This window comes from Tamandua tetradactyla, chromosome 26 (genome assembly GCF_023851605.1).
Source record: "Tamandua tetradactyla isolate mTamTet1 chromosome 26, mTamTet1.pri, whole genome shotgun sequence".
Lineage (NCBI taxonomy): Eukaryota > Metazoa > Chordata > Mammalia > Pilosa > Myrmecophagidae > Tamandua > Tamandua tetradactyla.
Genome location: NC_135352.1, coordinates 12992374 through 13019520, shown reverse-complemented (window position 1 = coordinate 13019520; position 27147 = coordinate 12992374). Strand labels below are relative to the sequence as shown.

The following is a 27147-nucleotide window of genomic DNA, read 5'->3' as shown; positions in this document are numbered from 1 at the left end:
GTCAAAGAAACATACAAACAATTACAAACCATACTAAGAAACACTCAAAGAAACTTATAAAAACTTTGGAGGAGACATGGAATTTGAACAAACAAATCAATGGCGTTCGAACAACTTTCCTAAATGAATTCAAAGAGATGAAGGAAAATATGGCTGAAGAGATAAAGGATATTCAGAAGAAGATAAAGAAGAATCTGAAAGCATATAAAGAAATAAAACAGTAATTATGGGAATGAAAGACACAATAGAGAATATTAAAAATAAAGTAGAGGTGATGTCATCAACATGGCAACATAAACAGCTACTGAAAACCTCTCCCCAGAAATTCAGAGGGAAAAAAGAACAATTCTCTCTTGTTCAGAACTCTGGAGGAAGCAAAAGACTGGAAAAGGATCTCACAAATACCGAATCAAAGAAGGAGAAAAATATCAGCTAGGAAATTTCTCACAGTAGTGAAACAAATCCCCACCTATATACAGACCGAGAGCCCCAAGCCCAGAGGGATCCATGGCAGAACATAAGCCACTGGGGAGGGTGGAATATAAAATGGTAACAAGGAGAAGTTTCCAAAATGGAAAAATAGGGAGGGAAAGGCAGAATCTCTCCCAAAAGCAGCAAGCAGCCAGGGAGAAAATGTACAAATCAACTGTTTGGGAATCCAGGGGACAGGGGAGGACATTTCAAGGCCCAGGTAAGTGAGGGACCAAGAATGTGAGAAAACATGGACAGAGACTGTAACTCCTGGTGACCATCCCCAAACCTGTGAGGGACAAAGCAGCGGGTGACCAAATCCTTGCCTGGGGGACTGCTGAAGATTGCGACAGCCAAGGGAGTCCTCCACCCCAAGTATAGTTGGGGTGAGAATCCCACACTGAGCCAGATATTTTCTGTCAAAGTAAGGATACACAAAGCCTGCAGTTTCAGCCCTGCTGGGCCAGAAACTTTCCTGCCAGGAGGTAAACAGCTTCTGAGGACAACTAAGTTACCAAAGAACACCATCTGCTCGGCAGGCCACAAAGTTCGGGGGAAAACTGAGTGCTTTTCAGAGCCTCCCCAGACCGTAATCCAGGCCCACTGGAGCTGCTCTACAGGGGGTATAGAGCCTGATACCCTGCTTTGGCTGAGAAATACTGAAGACCTGAATGGAAAGCAGTGTTCTAATACAAACCCAAGCAACAAATGAATTCTGGAAAGAGAGAGAAAACAACCTTCAGTATAGACCAATCAAGATAATCAGATGACCACATATCATAGGGCATTATTTGTGAATAATAAACTCAAGAAGAAAAGGCCCAGTCAAAGAAACAAATATAAAAGTCAGAGGAGACAAAGCATCTGAAACAACTTATCAAAGATGTATGACAAATTTTGAATCAATTCAAAGAAATGAAGGAAAACGCACATAAAGAGATAAAGGATATTAAGAAGATACTAGAAGGGTATAAAGAAGAATTTGAAGGAATACACAGGAAAATAACATACATTATGGAAATAAAAGACACTGTAGGTAAAATTAAAAATATACTGGAGACATAAAACAGCAGATTTGTAGAGGCAGAAGAACGAATCACAAGCTAGAAGATAGATCAACTGAATTCAAATTCAAAAGAACAATGTAGGAAAAAAAAAGAAAAATTCAAACAAGTTCTTGGGGAATTGATTAACAACACAAACATATGTAGCATGTGTGCCTCAGAAGAAGAGAAGGGAAAAGGCCCAGGAAGAATATTCAAAGAAAAAAATGGCTGAAAATTTCCCAACCCTTATAAAGGACATAAATATGCAAAGCCAGAAGCACACCCTACTCCAAACAGAACAGATCAGAATAGAACCAGTTCAAGATAAATACTAATCAGACTGTCAAATGCCAAAATGAGGAAAAAAATTCTGAAAGCAAGAGAAAATCTATTCACTACATATAAGGGAAGTTAAATAAGACTAAATCCTGATTTCTCATTAGACATCATGGATGCAAGAAAGCAGTGGTACAATATATTTCATATACTGAAAGAGAAAAATTGGAAGCCAAGATTCTCTATTCAGCAGAGTTGTCCTTCAAAATTAGAGAGAGTTTAAAATACTCACAGATAAACAGAAGCTGAAAGAGTCTGTTACTAAGAGACCAGCCCTATGAGAAACTAGTAAAAGGGAGTGCGGCCAGCTAAAAAGAAAAGACAGGAGAGAGTTCTGGAAGAGGGTACAAAATTGAAGAGTATAAGTAAGGGTAACTTAAAGGGTAACAAGAGAGAATAAAAAATAGATCTGACAAATAAAAACCAAATGATAAGATGGCTGAATTAAGAATGCTTTTAAGGTAATATTTTGAATGTTAATGGGTTAAACTCCCCAATCAAAAGACAAAGACTGGCAGAACGGAATTAAAAATATGATCAATCTACATGTTTACAAGGATTTATTTCAGACCCAAAGATACAAATAAGTTGAAAGTGAAAGGATGGAAAAAGATATACTATACAAGTAGTAACCAATAAAAAGCTCAGGCAGAGCCCCCAATCCTGGGGTTTGTTCTTAACCCCGCAAAGGATAGGCTACGGCTACTTAAAATTAGGCCTAAGAGTCACCCCCAAGAGAACCTCTTCTGTTGCTCAGATGTGGCCTCTCTCTCTCAGCCAGCATGACAAGTAAACTCACTGCCCTCCCCCTCTCTATGTGGGACATGACTCCCAGGGGTGTGAACCTTCCTGGAACCGTGGGACAAAAATCCTAGAATCAGCTGGGACTCAGCATCAAGGGACTGAGAAAACCTTCTGGACCAACCGGGGGAAGAGCGAAATGAGACAAAGTGTCAATGGCTGAGAGATTCCAAACAGAGTTGAGAGATTATCCTGGAGGTTATTCTTATGAATTAAATAGATATCACCTATTTAGTTAAGGATGTAATGGAGAGGCTGGAGGGAATTGCCTGAAAATGTAGAGCTGTGTTCCAGTAGTCATGTTTCTTGAAGATGACTGTATAATGATACAGCTTTTGCAATGTGACTGTGTGATTATGAAAACCTTGTGTCTGATGCTCCTTTTACCTACCTTATCGATAGACAAGTAAAATATATAGATTAAAAATAAATAAATAATAGGGGGAGCAAATGTTAAAACAAATTTAGTAGATTGAAATGCTAGTGAACAATGAAAGGGAAGGTAAGGGGTACGGCATGTATGAATTTTTCTCTATTTTCTTTTTATTTCTTTTTCTGAATTGATGCAAATGTTCTAAGAAATGATCATGATGATGAATATACAACTATGTGATGACATTGTGAGTTAATGATTATATAACAAGAATGGAATGATCATATGGTAAGAATATTTGTGTTCGTATGTGGTTTTGTTACATAAATAAATGAATAAATAAATAAAAGCTCAGGTAGCTATACTAATATCAGACTAAATAGACTTTAAGTGCAAAAATATTAGAAGAGATAAAGAAGGACACCATATGTTAACAACAGGGCCAATTCACCAGGAAGAAATAATAATCATAAATATCTATGCTTCTACTCAAGAAACCCCTAAGAACACGAGGCAAACCCTGGCAAAACTGAAGGGAGTAATAGACCATTCTACTATAATAGTGGGAGATGTCAACATACCACTGTCTCCAACAGAAAGAACATTTAAACAGAGGAGGGGGTGCAATGGGTGGTTCAGTGGTAGAATGCTTGCCTTCCATGCGGGAGACCCAGGTTGGATTCCCAGACCATACACCTCCCCCCCACCCCGCCGAAAAAATAGAAACAGAGAACCAAAATTATGATAAATGAACTAGACCTAACAGACATATATAGAATATTGTACCCAAAAACAGCAAGATATACATTCTTCTCAAACAATCACGGAATATTCTCCAGGACAGACCATATGCTGGGGCTCAAAACAGGTCTTAAGAAATTAAAAAACACTGAGGACTTCCTGGAAGATGGTGGCTTAGTAAGACGCGCGGATCTTAGTTTCTTCTCCAGGACACCTACTAGGGGAGTAGAAACCATACAGAAAGCGCCCAAAGCTACAACAGAGATAAAAAAGACAGCGTACCCCATCCTGGAACGGCTGGTTGGCTGAGAGAAGCAGCTCGGGTGAGATCGCCGAGGCGCGCGGGCCTCACCGGGCGGGGCGGCAAGCGGCCGGAGTTACTCCCGTCCCCCTTCCCGGGCCGGCTGGGAGAATTGGAGAGGCGGTCCCCTGAAACCAAGGCGGCTGGCGCCCACACCACGCGCAGCCCCCCGGACCAACTGAGAGAATTGGATCGGAAATCCCCAGGCCGCGGAGAACGGTGACGGGTGGGGGGGGCCCCTTCCAAACCCGTGACTCCCGGGGAACATGCACTCTCTTGGGCGGGCCGCTGCCGCTGGCGCCCTCCCGCCATGCTTGTCGCCCAGGGCCGACTAGGAAATTCGGACGGGCTCTTTCCTGGGCTGCGGCAACCAGCAACCCTCCCTGCGTTCGGACCCCGGGCCGGCTCAAGCCGCTTCGGCTAGCGAACCTCCCGGAAGGCGAGAGTTTTCCAAAGTTTAAGGTCCCACAGCACCTTTTACTGGTGGGACCCGCAGACAAACGTGTGCCACGAGCGCCACCTACTGGGCAGGATAAGAAAAACAGAACCCAGAGATTTCACAGAAAAATCTTCCAAACTTTTGGATCCAATACCCAGGGAAATCTGTCTAAATGCGCAGACGCCAACAGAAGATAACGGATCACGCTCAAATAATTGAAAATATGGCCCAGTCAAAGGAACAAACCAATAGTTCAAATGAGATACAGGAGCTGAGACAACTAATGCTAAATATACGAACAGAAATGGAAAACCTCTTCAAAAACGAAATCGATAAATTGAGGGAGGACATGAAGAAGACATGGGCTGAACATAAAGAAGAAATAGAAAAACTGAAAAAACAAATCACAGAACTTATGGAAATGAAGGACAAAGTAGAAAAGATAGAAAAAACAATGGATACCTACAATGATAGATTCAAAGAGACAGAAGATAGAATTAGTGATTTGGAGGATGGAACATCTGAATTCCAAAAACAAATAGAAACTATCGGGAAAGAATGGAAAAATTTGAACAGGGTATCAGGGAACTCAAGGACAATATGAACCGCACAAATATACGTGTTGTGGGTGTCCCAGAAGGAGAAGAGAAGGGAAAAGGAGGAGAAAAACTAATGGAAGAAATTATCACTGAAAATTTCCCAACTCTTATGAAAGACCTAAAATTACAGATTCAAGAAGTGCAGCGCACCCCAAAGAGATTAGACTCAAATAGGCGTTCTCCAAGACAGTTACTAGTTAGAATGTCAGAGGTCAAAGAGAAAGAGAGGATCTTGAAAGCAGCAAGAGAAAAACAATCCATCACATACAAGGGAAACCCAATAAGACTATGTGTAGATTTCTCAGCAGAAACCATGGAGGCTAGAAGACAGTGGGATGATATATTTAAATTACTAAAAGAGAAAAACTGCCAACCAAGACTCCTATATCCAGCAAAATTGTCCTTCAAAAATGAGGGAGAAATTAAAACATTCTCAGACAAAAAGTCACTGAGAGAATTTGTGACCAAGAGACCAGCTCTGTAAGAAATACTAAAGGAAGCACTAGAGTCAGAACCAAAAAGACAGAAGAGAGAGGTATGGAGAAGACTGTAGAAAGAAGGAAAGTCAGATATGATATATATAATACAAAAGGCAAAATGTTAGAGGAAAATATTATCCAAACAGTAATAACACTAAATGTTAATGGACTGAATTCCCCAATCAAAAGACATAGATTGGCAGAATGGATTAAAAAACAGGATCCTTCTATATGCTGTCTACAGGAAACACTTCTTAGACCCAAAGATAAACATAGGTTGAAAGTGAAAGGTTGGGAAAAGATATTTCATGCAAATAACAACCAGAAAATAGCAGGAGTGGCTATACTAATATCCAACAAGTTAGACTTCAAATGTAAAACAGTTAAAAGAGACAAAGAAGGACACTATATACTAATAAAAGGAACAATTAAACAAGAAGACATAACAATCATAAATATTTATGCACCGAACCAGAATGCCCCAAAATATGTGAGGAATACACTGCAAACACTGAAAAGGGAAATAGACACAAATACCATAATAGTTGGAGACTTCAATTCCCCACTCTCATCAATGGACAGAACATCTAGACAGAGGATCAATAAAGAAATAGAGAATCTGAATATTACTATAAAGGAGCTAGACTTAACAGACATTTATAGGACATTACATCCCACAACAGCAGGATACACCTTTTTCTCAAGTGCTCATGGATCATTCTCAAAGATAGACCATATGCTGGGTCACAAAGCAAGTCTTAACAAATTTAAAAAGATTGAAATCATACACAACACTTTCTCGGATCATAAAGGAATGAAGTTGGAAATCAATAATAGGCGGAATGCCAGAAAATTCACAAATACCTGGAGGCTCAACAACACACTCTTAAACAACGAGTGGGTCAAAGAAGAAATTGCAAGAGAAATTAGTAAATACCTCGAGGCAAATGAAAATGAAAACACAACATATCAAAACTTATGGGATGCAGCAAAGGCAGTGCTAAGAGGGAAATTTATTGCCCTAAATGCCTATATCAGAAAAGAAGAAAAGGCAAAAATGCAGGAATTAACTGTTCAATTGGAAGAACTGCAGAAAGAACAGCAAACTAATCCCAAAGCAAGCAAAAGGAAAGAAATAACAAAGATCAGAGCAGAAATAAATGAAATTGAAAATATGAAAACAGTAGAGAAAATCAATAAGACCAGAAGTTGGTTCTATGAGAAAATCAATAAGATTGATGGGCCCCTATCAAGACTGACAAAAAGAAGAAGAGAGAGGATGCAAATAAATAAGATCAGAAATGGAAGAGGAGACATAACTACTGACCTCACAGAAATAAAGGAGGTAATAACAGGATACTATGAACAACTTTACGCTAATAAATACAACAATTTGGATGAAATGGACGTGTTCCTGGAAAGACATGAACAACCAACTTTGACTCAAGAAGACATAGATGACCTCAACAAACCAATCACAAGTAAAGAAATTGAATTAGTCATTCAAAAGCTTCCTAAAAAGAAAAGTTCAGGACCAGATGGCTTCACATGTGAATTCTACCAAACGTTCCAGAAAGAATTAGTACCAATTCTCCTCAAACTCTTCAAAAAAATCGAAGTGGAGGGAAAACTGCCTAATTCATTCTATGAAGCCAACATCACCCTCATACCAAAGCCAGGCAAAGATATTACAAAAAAAGAAAACTACAGACCAATCTCTCTAATGAATACAGATGCAAAAATCCTCAATAAAATTCTAGCAAATCGTATCCAACAACACATTAAAAGAATTATACATCATGACCAAGTAGGATTCATCCCAGGTATGCAAGGATGGTTCAACATAAGAAAATCAATTAATGTAATACACCATATCAACAAATCAAAGCAGAAAAATCACATGATCATCTCAATTGATGTAGAGAAGGCATTCGACAAGATTCAACATCCTTTCCTGTTGAAAACACTTCAAAAGATAGGAATACAAGGGCACTTCCTTAAAATGATAGAGGGAATATATGAAAAACCCACAGCTAATATCATCCTCAATGGGGAAAAATTGAAAACTTTCCCCCTAAGATCAGGAACAAGACAAGGATGTCCACTATCACCACTATTATTCAACACTGTGTTGGAGGTTCTAGCCAGAGCAATTAGACAAGAAAAAGAAATACAAGGCATCAAAATTGGAAAGGAAGAAGTAAAACTATCACTGTTTGCAGACGATATGATACCATACGTTGAAAACCCGGAAAAATCCACAACAAAACTACTAGAGCTAATAAATGAGTACAGCAAAGTAGCAGGTTACAAGATCAACATTCAAAAATCTGTAGCATTTCTATACACTAGTAATGAACAAGCTGAGGGGGAAATCAAGAAACGAATCCCATTTACAATTGCAACTAAAAGAATAAAATACCTAGGAATAAATTTAACTAAAGAGACAAAAAACCTATATAAAGAAAACTACAAAAAACTGCTAAAAGAAATCACAGAAGACCTAAATAGATGGAAGGGCATACCGTGTTCATGGATTGGAAGACTAAATATAGTTAAGATGTCAATCCTACCTAAATTGATTTACAGATTCAATGCAATACCAATCAAAATCCCAACAACTTATTTTTCAGAAATAGAAAAACCAATAAGCAAATTTATCTGGAAGGGCAGGGTGCCCCGAATTGCTAAAAACATCTTGAGGAAAAAAAACGAAGCTGGAGGTCTCGCGCTGCCTGACTTTAAGGCATATTATGAAGCCACAGTGGTCAAAACAGCATGGTATTGGCATAAAGATAGATATATCGACCAATGGAATCGAATAGAGTGCTCAGATATAGACCCTCTCATCTATGGACATTTGATCTTTGATAAGGCAGTCAAGCCAACTCACCTGGGACAGAGCAGTCTCTTCAATAAATGGTGCCTAGAGAACTGGATATCCATATGCAAAAGAATGAAAGAAGACCCATCTCTCACACCCTATACAAAAGCTAACTCAAAATGGATCAAAGATCTAAACATTAGGTCTAAGACCATAAAACAGTTAGAGGAAAATGTTGGGATATATCTTATGGATCTTACAACTGGAGGCGGTTTTATGGACCTTAAACCTAAAGCAAGAACACTGAAGAAGGAAATAAATAAATGGGAACTCCTCAAAATTAAACACTTTTGTGCATCAAAGAACTTCATCAAGAAAGTAGAAAGACAGCCTTCACAATGGGAGACAATATTTGGAAATGATATATCAGATAAAGGTCTAGTATCCAGAATTTATAAAGAGATTGTTCATTTCAACAACAAAAAGACAGCCAACCCAATTACAAAATGGGAAAAAGACTTGAACAGACACCTATCAGAAGAGGAAATACAAATGGCCAAAAGGCACATGAAGAGATGCTCAATGTCCCTGGCCATTAGAGAAATGCAAATCAAAACCACAATGAGATATCATCTCACACCCACCAGAATGGCTATTATCAACAAAACAGAAAATGACAAGTGCTGGAGAGGATGCGGAGAAAGAGGCACACTTATCCACTGTTGGTGGGAATGTCAAATGGTGCAACCACTGCGGAAGGCAGTTTGGCGGTTCCTCAGAAAGCTGAATATAGACTTGCCATACGACCCAGCAATACCATTGCTGGGAATATACTCAAAGGAATTAAGGGCAAAGACACAAACGGACATTTGCACACCAATGTTTATAGCAGCGTTATTTACAATTGCAAAGAGATGGAAACAGCCGAAATCTCCATCAACAGAAGAGTGGCTAAACAAACTGTGGTATATACATACGATGGAATACTATGCAGCTTTAAGACAGGATAAACTTATGAAGCATGTAAAACATGGATGGACCTAGAGAACATTATGCTGAGTGAGTCTAGCCAAAAACTAAAGGACAAATACTGTATGGTCCCACTGATGTGAACAGACATTTGAGAATAAATTTGGAATATGTCCTTGATAACAGAGTCCAGCAGGAGGTAGAAACAGGGTAAGATAATGGCCAATTGGAGTTGAAGGGATACAGACGGTGTAACAGGACTAGATACAAAAACTCAAAAATGGACAGCACAATAATACCTAATTGTAAAGTAATCATGTTAAAACACTGAATGAAGCTGCATCTGAGCTATAGGTTTTTGTTTTGTTTTGTTTTGTTTTGTTTTGATTTTACTATTATTACTTTTATTTTTTTCTCTATATTAACATTCTATATCTTTTTCGGTTATGTTGCTAGTTCTTCTAAACCAATGCAAATGTACTAAGAAATGATGATCATGCATCTATGTGATGATGTTAAGAATTACTGATTGCATATGTAGAATGGTATGATCTCTAAATGTTGGGTTAATTTCTTTTTTTCCGTTAATTAAAAAAAAAGAGAGAAGGGATAATTGGAGCTGAAGGGATACAGACAGTACAACGGGACTGGATATAAAAACTCAGAAATGGACAGCACAATACTACCCAATTGTAATGCAATTATGTTAAAACACTGAATGAAGCTGCATGTGAGGTATAGGTTTTTTGTTTTTGTTTTCTTTGTTGTTTTTGTTTTTTTTTCTTTCTATTATTGTTTTAACTCTTATTCTGTTGTCTTTTTATTTCTTTTTCTAAATCGATGCAAATGTACTAAGAAATGATGAATATGCAACTATGTGATGTTATTAAGAATTACTGATTGTACATGTAGATTGGAATGATTTCTAATTGTTTTGTTAATTCTTTTTTTAATTAATAATAAAAAAAAAAGTTTGAACACCAAAAAAAAAAAAAGTAAAAAAAAAAAAAATTAAAAAACACTAAAATTATACAAAGCACTTTCTTCAAACATAATGGAATGAAACTGTAAATCAATAACAAATGGAAAACCAGGAAATACAGTATATGGAGCATAAATAACACACTCTTTAACAACCAGTGTGAGTCAAAGAAAATATTGCAAGAGAAATCAGTAAATATCTTGAAGTGAATGAAAACAAGAATAGCATACCAAAACTTATAGGACGCAGTGAAGGCAGTGCTGAGATGGAATTTTATAGCCCTAAATGCCTACATTAAAAAGGAAGACAGAACTAAAACCAAGGTCCTAACTCAACAACTACAGAAACTGGAGAACGAACTAATCCCAAAGCAAGCAGAAAGAAAGAAATGACAAAGATTAGAGCAGAAATAAATAATATGGAGAATGAAAAAAACAACAGAGAGAATCAGTAAAACCAAAAGTTGATTCTTTGAGAAAAATCAATTAAATTGAAGAACGCTTAGTTAGACTAATAAAAACAAAATGAGAGAAGCTGAAATAAATAAAATCAGAAATGGAGCATGGGCGGGGGGATGGGGGGTGGATTACCATGGACCCTGAAGAAATAAAAAAGATCAAAAGAGGTTACCACGAACAACTGTACACCAACAAACTAGACAACTTACTAGACAATTTCCAATATAATGGAAAACCTAGAAATACACAAATACTCTATATTGACCAGAGAAGAAATAAAAGAGCTCAATAAACTAATAATAAGAGATTAAATCAGCCAACAAAGTTAGGACCAGAAAGCTTCCCAGGAGAATTCTTCCAATCATTTCTAGAAGAAATAATACCAAATCTGCTCAAATGTTTCCAAAAAATTGAAGAGGAGGGAACACTACCTAATTCATTCTATGAGGTCAGTATCACTCTAATACCAATGTCAGAAAACAACACCACAAGAAAAGAAAAGTACAGACCAAATCTTCTCTAATGAATATAGATGCAAAAATTCTCAACAAAATACTTACAAATCAAATCCAACAGCACATTAAAAGAATCATACACCATGACCAAGTGCATTTTATCCTAGGTATACAAGGGTGGCTCAACCGAAGAAAATCAATTAATGTAATAAACCACCTTAACAAATCAAAAGGAAAAAAACCACATGATCATATCAATTGATACAGAAAAAGCATATGACCTAATCCAACATCCTTTCTTCATAAAAATACTTCGAAAGATAGAAATAGAAGGAAACTTCCTTGACATGATAAAGAGCATATATGAAAAACCCACAGTTAACACAGTACTCAATAGTGAAAGACTGAAAGCTTTCCCTGTAAGATCTGAAATAACACAAGGAGGTCCACTGTCACCACTTTAATTCAACATTATGCTAGAAGTTCTAGCTACGGCAATTAGGCATGAAAAATGAATAAAAGGCATCCAAATAAAAAAGGAAGAAGTAAAACTCACTATTTTTAGAAGACATGACCCTATATTTAGAAAGTTCTGAAAAGACAGGCTAAGCCTACTTAAAATGAGGCCTAAGAGTCACCCCCAGAGAACCTCTTTTGTTGTTCAGATGTGGCCTCTCTCTCTAAGTCAACTCGACAGGTGAACTCACTGACCTCCCTCCTATCTGGGACATGACTCCCAGGGGTATAAATCTTCCTGGCAATGTGAGACAGAAATCCCAGGAAAAGCCAGGACCCAGCAAGGAATTAAAAAAGGAATTGAGACAGCCATCTTCACCAAAGGGGAGAAGAGAGAAATGAGACAAAATAAGTTTCAGAGGCTAAGATATTTCAGAGTTGAGATGTTATCCTGGAGGTTATTCTTATGCATTATACAGATATTCCTTTTTAGTTTATGGTGTACTGCAGTGGGTGGAGGAAAATACCTGGAACTATTGAGCTGTGTTCCAGTAGCCTTGATTCTTGAAGACAACTGTATTAACATTTACCTTAAGAGAAAACATTTACAGTGTGACTGCTGGAACATGAAAACCTTGTGTCTGTTGTTTCTTTTATCCAGAGTATGGACAGATGAGTAAAAAAAATGTAAAGCTGTATTCCAGTAGCCATGTTTCTTGAAGATGATTGTATAATGATATAGCTTTCGCAATGTGACCGTGTAATTGTGAAAGCCTTGTGTCTGATGTTTTTATCTACCTTATCGAACGACAAATAAAACATATTGATTAAAAATAAATAAATAATGGGGGAACAAATGTTAAATTTAGTAGATTGAAATGCTAGTGATCAATGAAAGGGAGGGTAAGGGGTATGGTATGTATGAATTTTTTTCTGTTTTCTTTTTTATTTCTTTTTCTGAATTGATGCAAATGTTCTAAGAAATGATCATGATGATGAATATACAACTGTGATAATATTGTGATTGATTATATATCAAAAATTGAATGATCATATGGTAAAAAAGATATGGATAAATAATAGGGGGGATAAGGAATAAAATAAACTGGGTAGACGGAAATACTAGTGTTCAATAGGGGGAGGGGTAAGGGGTATAGTATATATGAGCTTTTTCTTTTTTCTTTGTATTTCTTTTTCTGGAGTAATACAAATGTTCTAAGAAATAATAGTGGTGATGAATATATAACTATGTGATAATATGGTGAGCCACTAAAATAAACCATGCATACACTGTATGTGTGTGAAGATTTGTCAATAAAAATATTTTTTAAAAAGAGCTAATTAGTAGGAATCACAAGTCGAATATAGAAACCAAAGCACATTCAGACCCATCTTGTTGAACAAAAACCTAAAGAAAAAGGGAACAAAAATACTGTGATATATTATACTCTGGATGATTCTATAAAAAGTAGGTAAGCACTCTCAAGTCCAAAGGCAGAGCCCTTGATCTTAAGGCTTGCTCTTAGAAGCTTATTTCTATAACAGAGGAGCTATGTCTACCTATGCTTATGCCTAAGGGTATAACTTAAGGCACCAACAAGAGGTTAACTTCACTCAAGAAAGGCTAATGAAGTTCAGGGTTTCTCTCTCAACTGGAAAGGCACATGGCGAACATGGTGGTATCTGCTAGCACTCTCTCCTGACTTCTTGTCTCATGAAGTTCTTCTGGGAGCTTTTTCCTTCTTCATCTCCAAAGGTCTCTGGCTGTGTGGGTTCTGTGGTTCTCATCCAATCTGATAAGTCCTGAAACCCTATCCAAGAACATCAACCAGTTCCATCCCTCCATCCCATACAATCAACAGCCCTTTCTAACACAAAAAAGTTACAATGGGCATAGCCCAAATACCCCTAAAGACTGGGAGAAGGATCAAAGAAGGAGGAGGAGTTATAACAGAGAAGATAGGATTTAACAAATGAGTATGACTGCTGAATCAATGTATTGATATTTCTTTAGTTTCCAGTGTCTTCGAACAGTAGAAGGAAAAACCTAAAATTATGGAACTGTAATCCATACCAAACTTTGTAATCTATTCTATAACTACTTGTTACAACATACTTTGAAATTTACTGCTTATCTGTGTATGTTATATTTCATGATAAAAAACTTAAAAAAAATCCTGAAAAATCTACAGCAAAGCTATACTAGAGCTAATAAAGAAGGTCAGCAAAGTGATAGTACTCTAGTTTGCTAGCTGCCAGAATGCAATATAACAGAAATGGAAAGCTTTTAAAAAGGGGAATTTATTAAGTTGCAAGTTTACAGTTTTAAGGCCATGAAAATGTTCCAATTAAAGCAAGTCTATAAAAATGTTCTAATTAAGGCACCAACAAGAGGTTACCTTCACTTAAAAAAAAGGCCGATGAAGTTCAGGGTTTCCCTCTCAACCAGAAAGGCACATGGCAAACATGGCGCCATCTGCTAGCTTTCTCTCCAGACTTCTTGTTTCATGAAGCTCCCCAGGAGGTGTTTCCCTTCTTCATCACCAAAGGTATCTGGCTGCATGGGCTCTCATAGTTCTAATGGCTATCTCATGGCTCTAAAAGGGACTCCCTCCAAAATGTTTCCTCTTTTAAAGGATTCCAGTCAAGGCCCACCTGGAATAGGTGGAGTCGCATCTCCCTCTAATCAAAAATTAACACCCACAATCAGGTGAGCAAATCTTCATGGGAAGAATCAAAAAACTCCCAGCCAGCAATACTGAATGAGGACTAAAGGATATGGTTTTTCTAGGGTCCACCACAGATTCAAATTGGTACAGATGGAATCCAAGATCAACATGCAAAAATCAGTCAAGTTTCTATGCACTAGTAATGAGCCCTCCGAAAAGGTAATCAGAAACGATTTCTATTTACAATAGCAGCTAAAAGGATCAAATATCTAGTTATAAACTTAACCAAGGATGTAAAGGACCTGCTAAAAGAAAATCAAAGACAACCTAAATAAATGGAAAGACATTCCATGTTCATAGACTGAAGCACAAAAGTGTTCAATTTTGAGGAGGTTCCATTCATCTATTTTTTCTTTTGTTACTTGTGCTTCAGTCTTTATACCCAAGAAACCACTGCCTACCACAAGATTTTGAAGATACTTCCTTACATTTTGTTCCAAGAGTTTTATGGTCTTGGTTTTTATATTTAGGTCTTTGATACATTTTGAGGGGTCCTCTTTCATTCTTTTAGATATGATTATCCAGTTCTCCCAGCACCATTTGTTGAAGAGATTATTCTATCCCAGTTAGGTGGACCTGACAGTCCTGTCAAATATGAATTGGCCATAGATGTGACTATTTCTGAACTCTACATATCTATCTTTATGCCAGTACCATGCTGTTTTTGAGCACTGTAGCTTTGTAATATGATTTAAAACCAGGAAGTCTGCATCCTCCAATTTCATTCTTCTTTTTCAAGATGTTTTTAACTGTTCAAATTTACTTTCCCTTCCAAATAAATTTGAAAATTGGCTTTTCCACTTCTTCAAATAAGGCTACTGGAATTTTGATAGGGATTGTGCTGAATCTGTCAATTAGTAGGAGCTCAAAGGACTTTGTCAAAAGTGTGAAAAGGCAGCCTACTCAAAGGGAGAAAATATTTGGAAACCACATATCCAATAAGAGTTTAATATCCAGAGTATATAAAGAAATCCTAAAACTCAACAATAAAATGACAAACCCAATTAAAAAATGGGCAAAAGACTTAAATAGACATTTTTCCAAAGAAGAAATACTTGTCATGGCTAAAAAGCACATGACAAGATGCTCAAAATCACTAGCTATCAGGGAAATGCAAATCAAACCACAACGAGATTATTATTTCACACCTACTAGAATGGCCACTATTAAAAAACAAAAAACTAGAAATGTTAGAGAGAATATGGAGAAAGAGAAACACTTAGTAATGGTGGGAATGTTAAATGGTATAGATACTGTGGAAGATAGTTAGGCAGTTTCTCAGGAAGTTAAGTAAAGAGTTGCCTTACGATTCAGTAATCCTACTACTCAGTATACACAGAAGAATTGAAAGCAGGGATACAAATAATATTTGCATACTGATGTTCCTAGTGGCATTATTCATAATTGCCAAAAGATGGAAACAATCCACGTGTTCATCAACAGATAAATGGATAAATTTATACATATATATACACTGGAATATTATTCAGCTGTAAGAAGGAACGAAGTCTTGATGAATGTGACATGGGTGAACCTTGAGGACATTATGGTGAGTGAAATAAGGCAGATACAAAAGGACAAATATTGTACGATCTCACCAATAAAACTAAGTATAATGAGCAAACTCATGGAGTTAATATCTAGAATACAGATTACCAAAAGACAGAATGAGGGGAGAAGTTGGGGAGACCATACTTAATTTGTGCAGAATTTTTAATAAGCTTGATTATAAATGTTTGGAAATGGATAGAGGTGATGGTAGCACATGACTGTGAGTGTAACTAACAGCACTGAATCGTGTGTATGATTGTGGTTGAAAGGGGAAGTTTAGGGTCATATATGTTACTTGAAGGAAAACTACAGGATGAATCATGGGGCTGTATAGCGAACCCTTTGGCAGATGATCTAGGTAGTTAATAGTATAAGAATGTCCTTCCATGAATTAGAACAAATACACGTCACTATTACAAGGTGTCAATAATAGGATGGTATATGAGAAAAAATACACCTAATGCAAACTATAGATTATAGTTAGGAGTAATATTTTAATATTCTTCCATCAATTGTGACAAAGGTACCAGATCAATGCTATGTGTCAATAATTTATAAGGGGCATGGGGTTTTTCATTTTGGAGCAATGAAAATGTTCTAAAATTGATTGCGCTACTAAAAACATAACTCTGTGATCATAGTGAGAGCCACTGATTGCACCCATTGGATGGACTACACAATGTGTAAATAAAACTGCTTTTAAAAAATCTGTATACTTGAATGAATATAAATTAAATATACCTATGTGGTTGACAGCAATACCAATTTAATAATAATGTCCAAAGCTTGACACACTAAATAATTTTTATAGCTTTATGGAGGTATAATTCACATACAATAAATTGCATATGTTTAAAATGTACAATTTGATAAATTTTGACATGTATATACAAACTTCTGAAAATCCCCTTCTTTTGTCAAAAAATTAAGTAGTATTTTTGTTACTTAAGAACTTACCTTCATGTAATTCACAATCTTAGCAAGAACTCCAAACTTATATCCAGAGCTTCCTGATAGAGCTTTCAAGTTAAATGATCCATTGCTATGATCTGGAAATGAAGTTTAAAAAATAATTATAACATTTTTATATTAGACGTGATTAAGACTTTTAATCATCTATGATTATTTTCTGGCAAAACAGTTCTTATTTGAGTTTTTCCATCTAATGAATTCTACTCTCTAAAATTTTGGTGAAAAATACAAAATCTCCCACATGTATAATAAATTCTCAATATTATCACTAAGAACAAGAACAAAGTGCAAATAATTCAAAAATTATTAAAATACCTTTGTTTTATAAGTATCTTTATCACACTCTTAATTCTGCCTAGGTTTCCCCCATAATTAGAAGCATAGCTTTTCAAATGAGAGAATAATACAAACCTCAGTCTGATCCATAGGGCCCTTCTAACAGGTTTAAAACACAAGAAGTGGGTAGAACACTTCTGAGGGATTGGAAATCCAATTTATCCTTCCATGAGGAATTCGGTTTGATTCCCAGACCATGCACCAAAAAAAAAAATCCAATTTATCATACATCAATCCACACCCCCGTCCCTACGAAGATAATTTGTTTTAGAACACCTATTACTTTGCTGCATACTTAGAGACAGAAACCCTAATGCCATCAGTGCACCACAAACAATTTCCATTTGTCATAGGCAGGAGCAACAAAAAAAAATTGTAATGAACACTAGAAAAACATTTCAGAAGTCCTATATGCAAGGCATCAGATCAGCTATTACAAAGTTGCCATGTGGCTGGTCCACAGAGGAGTAAGTTAAATAAAAGGGGGTTGAGGAGATCAATCTCTGGCACCAGCTTGGTAATAATGCAAACAAAAAAATACATTAGCGTTTCCCGGTGCCTGTCCATGCAAAAAAAAAAAAAAAAAAAAGATTAAAAATACATTAGAGCAACCACAAGTCAAATGTAAGAATTGTCAGAGACCCAAAAGAGTATCTTCTAGATGGCAGCATGATACTCCTTTGAGATTAGTTACTGAAAAGGCTTTATTGAACATGCTTTCTTGAGACCATAACAAACTTTATATGCACTTTTCCTGTAAAATATAACTGTTTCAATGTTGACAATAACTTGATTGGAACATTAAAGTATAGTTTCCTATGTTTCATAAATTATAAACTATGATATTAAGAATAGCTTTCTACCTATAAAATTCATCTTCCCAAGGTATTCAAGACATGACAGTAATACTAATTAACATTTATTAAACACTTACTACATGCTAAGAAGCATGCTAAATGTTTCCTCATCTGATCCCTACCAAAAATCCTACTTAGGAGATATTACTATCCCCTTTTAAACATAAGAAAATTGAGGGTAGTAAGTGGCAGAGTATAGATTCCTATCCAGTTGCAAAATCTGTTATATACTGCCTTGTATAAGAACCATTAAGTAGCCTTTACACAGATTATTCTATCTGAAACTAGTGATTCTGATAAAGTATAGAAACTCGTAAGTGCACATTTAGTGTTTTCTTATTCAAATTTAGTAAAATAACATAAATTTATCCTATATTACAACAACTAACTGGGAAGACTAAAAGGGATGATAATCTGTTAAGGATAACACCATACAATTGGTGTAGTGGGTTGAACTCTGTCTCCTAAAAAGATGGGCTCAGGTCCTAACCCCAGGAACTGTGAGTGTGCCCTTACTTGGAAACAGGGTCTTTACAAATCAAGTTAAGATGAGGTCATACTGAATTAAGAGTGGGCCCTAATTCCTAAAACAGTGTCTTTATAAGGGGAAGGAGAAGGGGATTTGGACACAGAGACACAGAGGAGACACACAAGAAAGAAGGTTATTTGAAGATGGACCTATGCTGCCATAAGCTAAGGAATGTCTGAGGTCACCAAAGTTGGAAGAGGAAAGGAAGGATTTTTCTTCAAGGACTTCAGAGAGAACATGGCCCTGCTGACACTTTGATTTCAGAATTGGTAGCATCCTGAATTATTAGAGAATAAATTTCTGTTGTTTTAAGCTACCAAGTTCATGGTATAAATTGTTATGGCAACCACAGCAAATTAATACAATTTTTAAATTATGAACCACATACAGTTTTGTTTACCATGGTGTCTCTAGCACTTAACTCAAGGCCACGCATAGTAAATTCATAATCAGTATCTGTTGAATGCATTAATTAATTAATTAATAAGGATATTTCCACATACCCCTTTAATGGCCCCAGAAACTAATATGCTAAGCAATTTATAATCTTAAAAAAATAGATCTGCATATCAAACATTTTCCTAGTTTCCTGTGCTAACAGCCACTCCCATAATTTAAAACCTTGATTCTTTTATGCTTAATTCACAATCTTAAATAATATACCAATAAATACTTTCTATCTCTAAATTCAACTAGGGATACTTTTGCCATTTAAATTTCACAGAATACTTTTTAATGTAGGTAGTGTAACCCATCTATACTAAACCTCTCCCTTTAAACTAAATCTTATTTCCTTTCCCTTGGACTTCTCAAACTAAATCAAACTACTACATAGAAATAATCAGTTCTGGAGGGCAAGATTTATATATGGAATAAGTCGCATTGAAAGAAAAGAAATGAAGAGAAGAAAGGAAAAAAGAATACAAAATTTCATTTATGAGATTTCATGCATACTTCCAGTAGGAAATAGCAGGCTGTAAACCCTGACTCTTTGTTTCCTAGGCTATCTCTTTGAACATTATCTTCTAGCCCTACCACATACATTTTCACTGAAGGATTTGCAATTTTACAGTTAAAGACTAAGGAATCCTAAATTTGTTAGTAACTCACAAATTCCTATATAGGAATTTAGCTAAAGAACGAAAAAATAAGGAAAGGAAAAGAGGTGACAGCTGATACCCCAGACAGCTCTATTCCAGTTTATGAATGATTTACACTTAAGGACGGCAGGACTTAATGCAAATGAACATAGAGGAAACTGTCAGCTGCAGAGCAGCTCAACCAATGGAAGCAAAGCTCCATCTTGGCTGTGCACTAGACTGCATAACAAACAGACCATACCATCACTTCAACAGCATCCTTTCAGGCAAGAGGTAGGTTTATACACTCTTTTTCATTTAATAATATGTGTCCTTATGATGCAGTAGAAAAATACTTTACCATGGAAAGCTTTCTTCCTACTAAAGATCCAAAAATGCTGCATATTTGTTTCATTGCTTGGTAAGATTTTATTATGAAAATATGAAGACTGCCTTGCTCTATCTGAAAAGCAATGCTTACCATCTGTGCCTTAATAGAAAATTCATTACTGTGACATTTTACATGAACCTGATCTACATTCAGACCTCAGAGTAAACTGTAAGCATTTAATGTTTACTGCTTATGTGCTAATTTCATTTTCTCTAAGCTATTCCATTTCGGCAATTTGGTCTGTCATAACAAAGGATTTTTCTTAAAGAAAAATCTAGACTAGAAGCAAATCCTGGACTAAAGCTTTCTGATTCTATGTACAAATTATATTGACTGGTAAAAAACAGTTATAAGAAAGTTTGTTATATTTTGGATTAATATATATTTTGGAAAAGGTAGTCCAAAATTGTCTATTTTACTTTGAGTATAGATGCAGAGAATTCAGACAAATTATCACAATTGTAATTTTTAAGTAAAAATAAAAAAATCATGAAAGGTATCAATATGTGAACTCTATTATACTGCAAACAAAGGATATTAATTTATACAGCTTCAGATTTTCCTAATATTTAATTAAGATAATTCCTCAGATGAAATTTTAACATCTATCATACTGTAATAAATATACGCTATTATTAAAAAATATGTCTTAAGAAGAAATGGTTATGGGAGGAAGGCTGGGTACCTCTCCAGGTAAGAAAATTACTTTCAGGTCTCAGAGCAATATTTCATCTCTACTAAAAATTAATATGTACTACTGACCAAATTTCTAATTTCATAATATTCAAGCATGAAAATAACTGTTTTTTAGTAGATGCTAAAGCCCCAGCATATTACCCATACATACTGACCTAAAGATCCAACTTCCACCCTTTTCTTTGCCCATTAAGTCAATTAATTTTTTAAGGATTTTTTTCATAGTTTCTATTCCTTCTATTTCTTAGCCAGCATTTTGCCAGAATGGGCAAAGTATCCCTTGTAAAGCCTGAAGGCTGCTGTAACTAGATATACAAGATCTCTCCAGGTTTAGTACAATGGCGTTAATTACCTAGAAAACATTCCACCTTGCTATACAAAAAAACAGAAACAAAAAAAAAAGTCTTATAAAATAAAATAAACTTTGTTAAACAGTTAAACTTGTAATTAAAATTCCAGGTACTATTTTTTCACTCTAAAATCAGCCTACATTTTCCTTGTAATAGAGCTATAGTTAGCACAGGTGGAGACTCACTGCTCTCATTCACCCAACAGACCAGAGGCCTGGCCTACCCTGGAGCTTTCCAGGGCTTCGACTCAGTGAGTGCTCTATAGTTAAAGGCTATTATGATCACTTGATCTTATTTCAAAGGGATATGCTTAAAGGCACTAGTGAATTCAATTAAGTGCTGTTGGTATTTTTCCCATAAATAAAGCAAAAGCATAAATTTATTCTAATTTAGCAACCTAGCAATGCAAGGTTCCAGAACAGTTACAAATCCGATCCTCTAAATATTCTAATAGGTCTTTTGAAATGGGAGGAAAAACAGGTGAAAGAAATACATAAAAAATAACATGAACTAAATATCTATCTGTATATTCTATTTACTTTTTTTAAAGTTCTTAATTCCTGCAATGAAATTTAAAGTGGGGAAGGAAGGAAGATGGGAGGATATCCTGAAAGTACAACAAACTGTTCATTTACTTTTTACAATTTCCTTTTGTTTTTCAGAAGATATATTTAAAGCATTTGCATCATATTAGACTGACATTTAAATTTAAAAAATATAAACTCAGAATAGGAGGAAATCCTAATGGTAAATTTCTTTCTGTCTGCCTAATTATGCCTAACGCATCAAAGTAAGATAAATGTTTATGAGTCTTTACCCCAAATTTAACATTAAAAAAAATTAAACCAGTACTGTACCTTGAAAAAAGTACCACATAAAATTTAAGGTGGAAGATTACTTCATATTATAGGGGTTACTTTTTTCCAGATATGCCCACAAGCTAACTAGACATATTTTGAGTGGCTCACAAGTGGCAAGCTACCACTATTTACAACACTAAACATGACATGTATCTAAGACTTGTTTCCTGAACTGCTTAGACACACCCAGCAAAGTTTACAAAGGCCTCTGGGAGATGGCAAACATTGCTATCTAGCTATAAGCATAATTATTGTAAGCATTTCACATGTGAGTAAAGTATACAGTTTAATCAAAACTATAATGTTTACTAATCCTAATTTTAATTTTCTAGAAATAACCCCCAAAAATCAAAAAACATATTAGACATACAAAAGACTTTTAAGAGGTAAAGGCAAGGAGTACTTTTTTCTTCTCCTTTGAAAATAAGATTACTTGCTTTTGTTTTAAATAATACATTCAAGTGGTTTAAAATCATAAGAATAGGTATGATTGAGAAGTAGGAAAAAATTTTGAAGTGTGATAGGGAGATAGGATTATGTGTAAGCTTTTTAATTTTTATGTATTTAAAATCTTTATTATAAATAAAACAAATAAAAAATAAAATAAAATTGCTATTATGCTAAGTGAAATAAGCCAGACACAAAAGAACAAATCATGTATTATTCCACTTATATGAAATGTTTAGAATAAACAAATTCACAGACAGAAAGTAGATTAGAGGTTAAAAGGGGCTGTTGGGAGGGAGAATGGGACATTATTGCTTAATGAGTACAAAGTTTCTGTTAAAGGTAATGAAATTGTTTTGATAAGGGATGGTAGTGATCACGGCACAATACTGTGAATGTAATTAATGCCAATGAATTGTACACATAAAAATGGTTAAAATGACAAATTTTATATGACCCATATATATTTATATATAATATCATAAGAAAGTTTGACATAATGCAGATGTTTCTGAAATCAATAGTGAAGTAACATTTTAAATTAATATTAAATTCATTAATAAGGTAGATAAAACTAATTTGAGGGGAATAATGTGGAAATAGTTTCTGTCTACTCTCTTCTCCCTCTCCCTTCTTATCATTGTTCCCCAGGTTTAAAAGAGATTCCCCTATTTTAAAAAGGGATCAAACTGAAAATCTGAAACACTTTAACACAAAGTCTAATGGATATTTTCATGAATGCTTGAAAGGGTAAAATTATTAGGCAGACCCCAAGTAATTCTTCCTTCTCTTTACCTACCTGCATAAGTGGCAAGGCCCCCTATATCTCTCTATCTCTCTCCTCTATTAGCTCTGCTTTTCAAAAAGGTCTGGGACTTTGTTCACACTGAAGTAAAAATCACTATAACAATAATATGTTATCCCTCCCAGAAATATCTGTATCTCAGCAATGCTAAGAAATTGAAAAGAGCTCCACAAGCTGAACTTTCAGGCACTGGTCTGAGTTGTCTGTGCTTGTAGGTTAGGGGGTGAAAGGAGGGCAGACTGGGGATACTAGCTTCCTTAAACGGTGGAGATCACACCACTTAGCCACTACTCTGCCTATGAAGTCCATTAAGAAGGCTGGGTCAAGAGGGACCTAATTTTTGTCTCCATCTGAGTACATTTCTGTGGACTCTTTGAATATATATGTTTGTGCATGGTGATTGGAATCAGAGGTTGCATCAACACAGAGGTTGGATTTGCAAGCTGTCAGGACACCCACGTTACACAATTCCAGAGGGTACCACTTAACACTGTATCCTAAAGAAACAGCATCCCCAGAACACTATGTGAATGATCCTTGAGTTGTACAACATAGCAGCTCAGCTATCAAAAGAATTGAGCTCTGCAGAGAAGATGCAAAAAATAAAATAGGGTATCTCTGGAAGGCTGGGTTTCCAGAAATAATTTGAGAATACTGTAATATAGTGGGAACACATATTTGTGTTGTACCTGAACTCACAGAAGCAATCTACTCAATTACTGTCTATTGGTCTGTTGTCTCTCACTTCAAGATGAAGGATCACCAAGCACCATGAAACTGAAGGATTCTTAAATACCAAAAAAGAAAACATGCACTTAAGCCTTTACTTCTGATCTCAGAGCATCAACTTAATCTTCCAAATATGGAAACAAAAAAAAAAGGAGAGAAGCAAGCCCAGCCAGAGAGGTGAAGTGATTTGCCAAGCAAATTTAATTAAAATAATAATAGAAATTTAACAATCACAAAGTTTTAAATTTTCATTTATCAAAGGAAAAAAGAAATCTAAGGAATATTGTTCTGTCTGGCTTTGGGTTGTTTTTTCAGTCACTTTAAATTTTAATTTTTTGGTATGAAAATGTTATTGTGGCCATGTTTAAAAGCAGAGCCCTGATTTTTTAGAGATACATACTGAAACATTTCTAGATGAAATGGTATTTGCTTCTAAATAATTCAAGGAGTGGGAACAAGTGGGGAAGAGGGGATTGGCCAAGAGCTGATAAATGAAGCTACATGATGAGTACATGGAATTCATTATGTTGTTACTCTTCTATACTTTCTCTGAAATTTCGTTCAAGTTAAACAGACTCACACACAAGATATTTCCATCATTTAGAAAAGTATTTGGTAAACGGTAAGTGTTCAAATAAACATTGTTATAAGATCGAATTGCGACTTTGTAGGAAAGCCTAAAAAGAAACATATAGAATGATAACAGTGATTGAAATAGGAACTATTTTTTTTCCTTATTCCCAAACTTCTCTTAGTGTACAGATATTTTATGACTGTAAAAAATGAACTGGAAAAGACACTATAAGAAGACTGAGATAATAAAAATTCATTTAGTTCATTAAGTGTAGTTTCATACTATCAAATCTTCAATCATTATGGTCTCATATAAGATCTAACAATATCAGGTCAACAAGACCAAAACTTAATGAAAGAATGTTAAAACTTACTTTGTTAAGTGGTATAATAATAATTAGTACCTTTGAGAAACTGAAATTGTCTGTTTTTTTTTTTTAACTACTAGTATCCATGTATCAATTCAAGACTATCAGATACATAACAAACAATCCCAAGATTAAGGTTTCTTCACAGGCAACTTTAACCTAAAATTGAATTAATCCTATTCCAAAAATTGTCATTATTTGTCTTTCTTTATTTTTACTTCTTAGCCCCTAACCTAATATTGTGTTATTCCTATTCCAAAAAATGTCATTACTTGCCTTTTCTTTCTTTATTTTTCCCTCAGCCACTATTTCCTCATCCAGACTGCCTGCCATTAGAAGTTTAAAGGAGTAGAAAGAGCAGACAGAAATACACTAAAGCAAAAAGGTGAGAAAGATCCACAAGGATAAGAAAGCTTTTTCCAGGGGCAGCTTGAAGAACACTACAGTAAAATGCTAAGATTTCTCGTAGATAATAGTTCATTGAGCACTGCTTTTATCAAATTTTAAACCAACTCAGCTGCCTTTTTTCCCCTTTGTTTAGCAGTTAATTTCTGTATTTGAAACTTAAATATATATGTCTAACAAATGATACACATAAAAAAACAGCATAGTATAGTTTCCTGAGTACCTTGACATACATAAACAAAAAATTCAAAAATACCATTCTGGCATTAATTCTTATAGAAAATAGGGAAGAGTCACGTTGCCTGAATAAATTTATTAAGAAATCTTAGTATTTAAATTTGAAATTTGAATTGATAAATCTGTAACTTTTGGTTATATATATTCATTTTCTACATTTTTATAGATCCAAAAGAGCAATACAACAAGTGGAATCTCTAAGAATGGCCTCCCTAAGCCCCAACCACTGGAATGAAACCACTACATCTGTTTATCAGTATCTTGGTTTTCAAGTTCAAAAGATTTACCCTTTCCATGATAACTGGAACACTGCCTGCTTTGTCATCCTGCTTTTATTTATATTTACTGTGGTATCTTTAGTGGTGCTGGCTTTCCTTTATGAAGTGCTTGACTGCTGCTGCTGTGTAAAAAACAAAACTGTGAAAGACTTGAAAAGTGAACCTAACCCTCTTAGAAGTATGATGGACAATATAAGAAAACGTGAAATTGAAGTGGTCTAACTCTACATAAGATGATTCAAATATTCTAAAGAAGCCTTCAGGCTAAGTAAAAAGGAAATAATTTCCTTTGTCCCAACTGTTATACAAAGCTGTTTCTGACTTTGAATGGTTAAGATTTCTATGAGAAGGGAAGAAAGAAGTTAAATGTGCACTTTTTGTGTGTGTACACACTTCATTAAATCTACAGTAAAACTTTACAATGTGAATAATTTACCGAATTCCTTAAAACCGCACCTCAAAAATTTGGCAAAAGAGTTCTAGAATTCAATATTGAGTAATAAAAGATAAATGGAAAACACTGGAAGGCTAATGATGCTAAAATGATAACTAAATAACTCACATAGATAAAAAAAAAAAGAGTACTATCCCCCATGTGTTTTGGTAATAAAAATACTATTTAATATGTCTACCTAAATCCAAAGCAAAATACCTTCAACTACACATAAAGTCCCTATTTATTAAAAAGCAATATTTTCTAATTAAATGACGATAACTCAATATGTTCTTTAATGACTTGATTTTTCTATAGAATTAGTAAAAAAAGTCTCAAAATACTCCAAAAGGTCACAGGTATATACTGCATAAAATTTTTATATTTGCTTACTGTTTAGGAAGAAATACATGGTCTTGGCTATTTTCAAATGAAAACTTACTATTACACTCTCAAAAGTGCGTTTTTGAGTTTGCTCATTCATTTTATTTTTCATATTCACACTCTCAAAGACTAAGATACCCAATGTAGAAACGATTACCAAAAAAAGTAAGGACCACTCAACACCTGCTAAGAAATATGGCAGTTTTATTTCTTGGAATTCCAAAGACTACAGAGATATTATTTTATGAGCCAATATTGTTTTGCTACCATTCAAATACATGAGAAAAACAAAGTATACTACACTGCACCACCTTTAGGCCAGAAATGCTACCGCTGGAAATTTACCCTGGGGAATTAATCCAAAAATAAAAAGCTCACACTACAAAGGTGCTTAGGATAAAATACTGG

At 35.2% G+C, this 27147-nt stretch overlaps 2 protein-coding genes across 3 annotated transcripts in view; one reads left to right on the top strand and one right to left on the bottom strand.

The window, feature by feature from the left end:
* Positions 1–27147, bottom strand: part of GTF2E2 (general transcription factor IIE subunit 2) — a 136616-nt gene that overhangs the window by 99860 nt on the left and 9609 nt on the right. For both annotated transcript variants that reach the window (XM_077144501.1, XM_077144504.1), the window contains exon 3: positions 16968–17059. In XM_077144501.1, coding sequence (XP_077000616.1) covers positions 16968–17059 — 92 coding nt within the window. The remainder of the gene's footprint in view (positions 1–16967; positions 17060–27147) is intronic.
* Positions 20059–26508, top strand: SMIM18 (small integral membrane protein 18). Its single transcript, XM_077144150.1, has 3 exons — positions 20059–20077; positions 25305–25387; positions 25811–26508. Exon 3 carries the CDS (start codon positions 25848–25850, stop codon positions 26142–26144), a length of 297 nt encoding a protein of 98 aa, XP_077000265.1. The 5' UTR covers positions 20059–20077; positions 25305–25387; positions 25811–25847; the 3' UTR covers positions 26145–26508.